The following is a 6,674-nucleotide window of genomic DNA, read 5'->3' as shown; positions in this document are numbered from 1 at the left end:
ATTTTGGTTGGCCATGGGCCGTATAACCGTGGATTCGTAGTTTTTTGGACTTCGGTGAATGACTTTTGGGCCGTTCGGGCCTCTTTTTGTGTATTCCGTTTTAAGCTGTTCTGTTTTTTGTTTATTTGTTCCCTTTGTTTGGGATGAGAGGACCGTCGTGAGGTCGGTTTTTCGTGGATATCCGTATTTCGGGCCCGGGGGGTGATCGGTCCCTCGTTTGTGGCCGTGTACGCATTCCGTATTTGGGACATAAGAAGAAGATAGAAAATAGCTTAATGGAATTTTATTGATGGTTGGGCCTCGTTAAAACCCTCCGTCTATGGCGGGAAAGAGTACCCGAGATTGACACTTAAGCGAATTTTAAAATTTAAAATTGAAAAATTGTAAGGGGGAAGGTAGTTAAAGGAAAAATATAAAATAAGAGAAAGAGGGGGTGACCTAGGGAGGTCGGTCTAGGTGTAATAGCGCCGTAAGTTGGCGGCGTTCCATGTCCTCGGGATTTCATCGCCATTGAGTCGCTCGAGCTTGTATGCTCCCTTTCCAATTGTGGCCTTGATTCGGTATGGTCCTTCCCAATTGGGGGTGAGTTTCTCTTCCCCTGGGGTCGGGGCTCTGATGTCATTTCGTCGTAGGACGAGGTCGTCGGGTGCGAATTCTCGTTTCATGACGCCATGGTTGTATCTTAAGCTGATTTTTTGTTTTAGGGCTAGCTCTCTGACATGGGCTATGCTTCTTTCTTCATTGATGAGGTCTTATTCTGCTTCCTCGTCATTGCCTCTGACCGTTTTTCTGGGGCTTGGGTCTCCGATCTCCACTGGGATGACGGCCTCCATGCCGTATGTTAATCGGAAAGGTGTTTCTCCCGTGGTCATTTGGGGTGTTGTTTGGTATGACCATAGGACCGACCCGAGTTCGTCGGCCTATAGTCCTTTGGCTTCGTCAAGCCATTTCTTGAGTCCTTTGACGATTACTTTGTTTGCGGATTCTACCTGTCCGTTTGTCTAGGGGTATTCTACCGAGCTGAAGCGGTGGGATATGCGTAGTCCTGTTAGGAATTCTCTGAACTTTTTATCAGCAAATTGGGTTCCGTTGTCCGAGATGACGATCTCGGAGATCCCGAACCGGGTGATGATTTGTCACCAGAGGAATTTTCGGTATTGGGTTGCTGTAATGGAGGCCAGGGGTTCGGCCTCGATCCACTTAGTGTAGTAGTCGATGGCGACGATGAGGTATCGGAGCTGTCCGGGTGCCGTAGGGAAGGGTCTGACAAGGTCAATTCCCCAGGTGCCGAACGGCGGCTCTGCCGATATGATGCTGAGCTGGTGTGGGGCAGCTTGGTGGATGTTGGCGTGCCTTTGGCATTTATCGCAGTTTTTTACTAACTGCTTGGAGTCCCGGATAACCATGGGCCAAAAGTATCCGGCTTGGATGATTTTTTGGGCAAGGGTTTTTCCTCCGATATGGTGGCCGCAATAACCTTCGTGGATTTCGTGGAGTATGTACTCCGAATTCCCGGGTTCGACGCATTTGAGCAGGGTTGCGAGAATCCGCGTTTGTATAGTTGTCCTGCGACGACCGTGTAGTTGGCGGCTTCCCTCTTCGTCCATTTTTCCTCTTTGGGGTCTTCAGGTAGTGTTCCGTCGAGGAGGTATTGTAGGATAGGGTAGGTCCATGATCCTTGGTTGGAGAGTATCAGGTGAGTGTTAGCCATTGTTGATATGGACGGTGTTTTAATGACTTCCTAAATTAGCAATTTGTTGCCATGTCCTGGTTTGATGCTGGCTAGCTTGGAGAGGAGGTCTGCTCTGGCATTTCGTTCTCTGGGAACGTGCCGTATGGTGATGTGATTGAATTCTTCCTTTAGTTTGTTCACCTTGGCAAGGTATTTCTGGAGCAGGGGGTCTCGCGTTTGGTAGTCTCCGTTAATTTGGGAACTGACTACTAGCGAATCGGTATTTATTTCTAAGGTCTTTGCTCCGACTTCTTTGGCCAGGGCTAGGCCTTCCAGGAGGGCCTCATATTCCGCTTGATTATTTGAAACTGGAAATTCGTATCGTACTGATTGTTCGATTACGACTCCGTTCTGACTCTCGAGAATGACTCCGGCACCTCCGGAGGTGACGTTCGATGAGCCGTCAACATGTAGTTTCCATGATTCGGGGGTGGAGTTTCCTGGGGTCATCTCGGCGATAAAGTCGGCCATGGCCTGTGCTTTGATCGCGTACTGGGGTTCGAACTTGATTTGGAACTGAGATAGTTCGATGGACCATGCTAGCATTCTTCCCGCTAGGTCGGGTTTTTGTAGTACTTGTTTGAACGTCTGGTCGGTTCGGACCGTCATGGGGTGGGCCAGGAAGTATTGTCGCAGGCGCCGGGAAGCCGTTAGGAGTGCGAAAGCTAACTTTTCTAGACGTGAGTAGCGAGTTTCCGCTTCTTGTAAGACTTTGCTTATGAAGTAGATAGGTTCTTGTTCCTTTCTCTCGTTTTCGCGGATGAGCGCCGCTGCGAGCGCTTCTTCCGTTATGGAGAGGTATAGGTATAGGGTTTCTCCTGTTTGGGGTTTAGCGAGAACCGGTGGCTCTGCTAAGACTCTTTTGAAGTGTTGGAATGCTTCTTCGCATTTTGCTTCCTAGTTGAAAGGGGCCCCCTTCTTCATTAACTTAAAGAAGGGGATTGCTTTTTGTGCCGATGCTCCGAGGAAGCGGGATAACGCCGTGAGCCGTCCGGTGAGCTTTTGGATGTCGTTAAGGTTTTTAAGGTTTGTCATTTCAAGGATGGCACGACATTTTTCCGAGTTGGCTTCGACTCCGCGTTGCGTGATCATAAAGCCGAGGAACTTTCCCGCCTCCATTCCGAAAACACATTTTGTTGGATTGAATCGCATCTGGTGTTCCGTAGGGTGTTCATTATGAGGTTAAGGTCGCTGACGAGTTGTTCGCCTGACTCAGTCTTGGCGAGCATGTCATCTATGTAGACTTCTAGTTTGCTTCCGGACAGATTCTGGAATATCTTGTTGATGAGTCTTTGGTAAGTGGCTCCGGCATTTTTTAGGCCGAAGGGCATTACCGTGTAACAATATGTCCCTTCTGGGGTGATGAATGCTGTTTTTTCTTCGTCAGGTCGGTGCATCGGAATCTGGTTATAGCCGGAGTATGCGTCCATGAAGCTGAGGTATCGATGGCCGGATGCGGCATCTACTAATCTGTCGATGTTTGGTAGGGGAAAGGCGTCTTTTGGACAGGCTTTATTGAGGTCCGTGTAGTCGACGCACATTCGCCATTTCCCGTTAGATTTTTTCACCAGTACGATGTTGGCTAGCCAGGTCGTGTAGGGGAGTTCCCTTATGAAGTTGGCTTCGAGTAGGGCTTTGACGTGCTTCTTGACCTCGGCGGCTCGATCTGGTGACATTTTTCGTCTTCTTTGTGCTACGGGTTTAGCTTTGGGGTCCACGGCTAACCGGTGGGACATTAGGTCGGGGTTTATTCCCGGCATGTCGGTTGGTGTGAATGCGAACAGGTCTCTATTTTGCTTCAGGAGTTGGGAAAGATCCTCTTTAAGATCGTATGGGAGGTTCCTGTTGATGAAGGTGTATTCCTCTTTGGTTGGCCCTATTTGTAGTTTTTCCATGTCGCCTTCTGGCTTTGGCCTGGGTTGGCCGTCTTGTCGGGCGTCCAGGTCAGCTAGGAATATTCCGGCCGCATCTCGGGATTTCTTTCGTAGGGCTAGGCTGGTGTTGTCGCACTCTTCTGCGACTTCTCTGTCTCCGTGGATAGTGTCGATCGAGCCGTCGTCGGTTGTGAACTTCATGAGGAGGTATTTAGTAAAGATGACAGCAGAAAAGTCATTGATTGTTTTTCTTCCGAGAATGACGATGTAGGCTGTGGAGTCTTTGAGGACCACGAATTCGGCTAGGATTGTCTTCCTTTGGTTACCTGTCCCTATGGTGATGGGGAGGGTGATCGAGCCGTCTGGTTTAAGGAAATTATCTCCGAGTCCCGTGACACCGTTGCGGTGTGTTTGGAGGTTGTCGTTGTGGAGTTCGAGCTTGTCGAAGGCTCCTCGGAAAAGGATGTTTGAGTCTGCCCCGGTGTCCACCAGTATCCTTCGTACTAGTCCTGTTCCGATCGTTGCTGAGATGACGAAAGGGGTGTCTTCAGCCGAGGTGCCGTGCTGGCAATCCTAGGGTAGGATGGTTATCGTATTGTCGGCCAAAGTGGTAGGGGCTTGGTTTCTGACAGCCATGACCTTGAGATCTTTTTTCAGTGTTGATTTTGACTTGCCCGATATGTCTTTGCCTGTGATGACGTTTACTATGATGGTTGGGTCTTCCTCTGGGCTTTCCCTAGGGGGTTGTTTTTGCGCTCTTGGGTTGCGCCCTTCTCTTTCTGGCGACCTGTCTCTTTCTGCACGTTTTGGTTCTCTGATGATTTTGGCAAACTCTGGGAGCTTGCCGTCTCTTGTGGCTTGTTCGAGGGCATCTTTAAGGTCGAAACAGTCTTGTGTTCTGTGCCCGTAACCTCGGTGGTAGTCGCAGTAAAGGGTTTTGTTGCCGCCTGTTCTTTCTTTGAGTTGTCGGGCTTTTGGGATGATGCCTCGATCTGCAATCTGGTGGTATATCTCGATAATTAGTGCTGTCAGGGGCATGTAATTAGAGAATTTGCCGATTCTTGGTGGTCGGTTTGTGTTTGCCAGTTTGGGGTGGTCCCTTTGATTTTCTTTAGGTGGTGGGTTATGTCGGGGCGCCGAGTTGCTGTGTTGGGCGTTGCCGTGTTGCCGTTTATTGGCGGCGACGACTTGGCTGACTTCCTCGTCATTGATGTAATCTTTGGCGACGTTCTGGATCTCGTGCATGGTCCATACTGGTTTGGTGGTTAGGTGTTTGCGAAAGTCTTCGTTCATGAGCCCGTTGGTTAGGCAGAGGCTTGCGATGGAATCCGTGAGTCTGTCGACCGTTAAGCATTCGTCGTTGAAGCGGTCGAGGTATTTCCTTGTGGATTCTTCTTGTTTCTGCATGACCCCTAGTAGGCTGATGGGGTGTTTGGCTTTAGTGATTCTGGTCGTGAACTGGGTCATGAACTTTCGCGTTATGTCGTGGAAACTGGCTATGGATCCGTTTGGGAGGGCATTGAACCATTTGATTGCCGGTCTAACTAAGGTTACTGGGAAGGCCCTGCATCGGACCGCGTCGGCTGCTCCTTCTAAGTTCATCCTGGCCTCGAAGGCCGTTAGATGTTCCTGGGGATCTTTGGTTCCGTCGTACTTCATGTCGGTGGGTTTGTCGAAACCTTTAGGGAGTTTTGCTCTTAAAATCCTTTCTGTGAAAGGTGTGTCTAGGGGTGTTCAAAACCGATCCGGACCGAACTAAACCGATGGACCGAACCGAAAAAACCGAAAACCGAAATAACCAAAAACCGAAAAAACCGAAAAAAGTGATGTTTTGCTGTTTTTTGCGGTTCGGTTCGGTTAGGGTTTTGGTGGCAAGAACCGAAAACCGAACCGAACCGAACCGGTTCTTTCCAAAACCCTAAAAATTAAAACTGCCCCACCCTCCCCAAACGCGTTACCCTACCTACTTACCTTACCTTACCTTACTGCTGCTGTGCTGCGCGAGTCCCTCCCCCCATGGAAACCTAACCCCGCCCAAATCCCAGATCGGAGCCACCACATCTCGCCCACTCACCCAGACGGCCAGACCCCCCACGGAGCCAGCCTGAGCCACCCACCTCCTTGATACTCGAAGCCTTTCTCTTCCTCCATATCTCACCGCCTTCACTCCTTGAAACTCAAAGACGAAGCAAGCCTGAGCCACCCACCTACCGCGAAGACGAAGACGAAGACCCAGTCACCCACTGACCCAAGCAGCGTTTCTGGGTTCTGCAGGGTCACCTCACCACCTCCGACCTCGCCGCCTCCACCCAGAAAGCCTCCACCCAGCAGCGTTTCTGGGTTCTGTAGGGTCACCTCACCACCTCCGAGTCTTCGACCTCGCCTCCTCCACCCAGAAAGTCTCCTACCCAGCCACCGATTCAAGTGCATATGGAGCCCGAGCCATCTATTCAGGTAAACTTTACTGATGCATTGTTGCCTTGTTGGTATTACTGCTTGAGGTTATTGTTCAGTTTATTCAGGTTAGGGTTATTGTTGGTATTGCTGTTTAGTGTTTACCATGTATTCAGTCTATTGTTGGTAATTTTGGTCTTGCTGGTTATTGCTTGTTTATTGCTGGTTTTGTTCATTGCTTGTTCAGATATGAATACATGATAAGAATTAATTAAGAAAATTGAAGCAACAGGAATTCTCAAAACTAAGGCAACAAGCAGCATATTAAAAGCTAAGAAAAAAATAACCTCATGTCAAGAATTAATTCGTTCTAAATCTAAATTTCATTAAGAATTTATTGTTAGTAAATAAATTATGAGATACTTGATCAAGTTCTACTGATGTGGTGTAAAACATATTTCAACCAAATTAATTAGTAATATTATGATGGAATTTTAACACGTTTGTTTCCTAACACCTAAATTATATTCTTGATTTTTACCTTTGATTGAATTGGATATCTAGAAAGATGTCACTATTATTTTGTTGATTGTAAAAAAATGATGAGACGGCATTTAGCAGAGTCTGTGCATAAAACTGTAGCTGTTTCTTTCCCTCATAAAAACTTAAAACGT

At 48.3% G+C, this 6,674-nt stretch overlaps 2 protein-coding genes across 2 annotated transcripts; both read right to left on the bottom strand.

Annotated features, from left to right (window-relative positions):
- Positions 1-1,741: 1,741 nt before the first annotated feature.
- On the bottom strand, positions 1,742-3,807 carry LOC148565578 (uncharacterized). The gene is made up of 2 exons (XM_088487189.1): positions 3,199-3,807; positions 1,742-2,629 (listed from the first exon to the last, which is right to left on the bottom strand). The coding sequence occupies exons 1-2, from the start codon at positions 3,805-3,807 to the stop codon at positions 1,742-1,744; spliced, it is 1,497 nt and encodes a 498-aa protein (XP_088343315.1).
- Positions 3,808-4,179: 372 nt separating this feature from the next.
- On the bottom strand, positions 4,180-5,265 carry LOC107624637 (uncharacterized). Its single transcript, XM_016327095.1, has one exon. It carries the CDS (start codon positions 5,263-5,265, stop codon positions 4,180-4,182), a length of 1,086 nt encoding a protein of 361 aa, XP_016182581.1.
- Positions 5,266-6,674: the final 1,409 nt, after the last annotated feature.

This window comes from Arachis ipaensis, chromosome B5 (genome assembly GCF_059453495.1).
Source record: "Arachis ipaensis isolate K30076 ecotype BB chromosome B5, ASM5945349v1, whole genome shotgun sequence".
NCBI classification, from domain to species: Eukaryota; Viridiplantae; Streptophyta; class Magnoliopsida; order Fabales; family Fabaceae; genus Arachis; species Arachis ipaensis.
The sequence above is the reverse complement of the archived record's forward strand: the minus strand, read 5'-3'. Positions and strand labels throughout refer to the sequence as shown.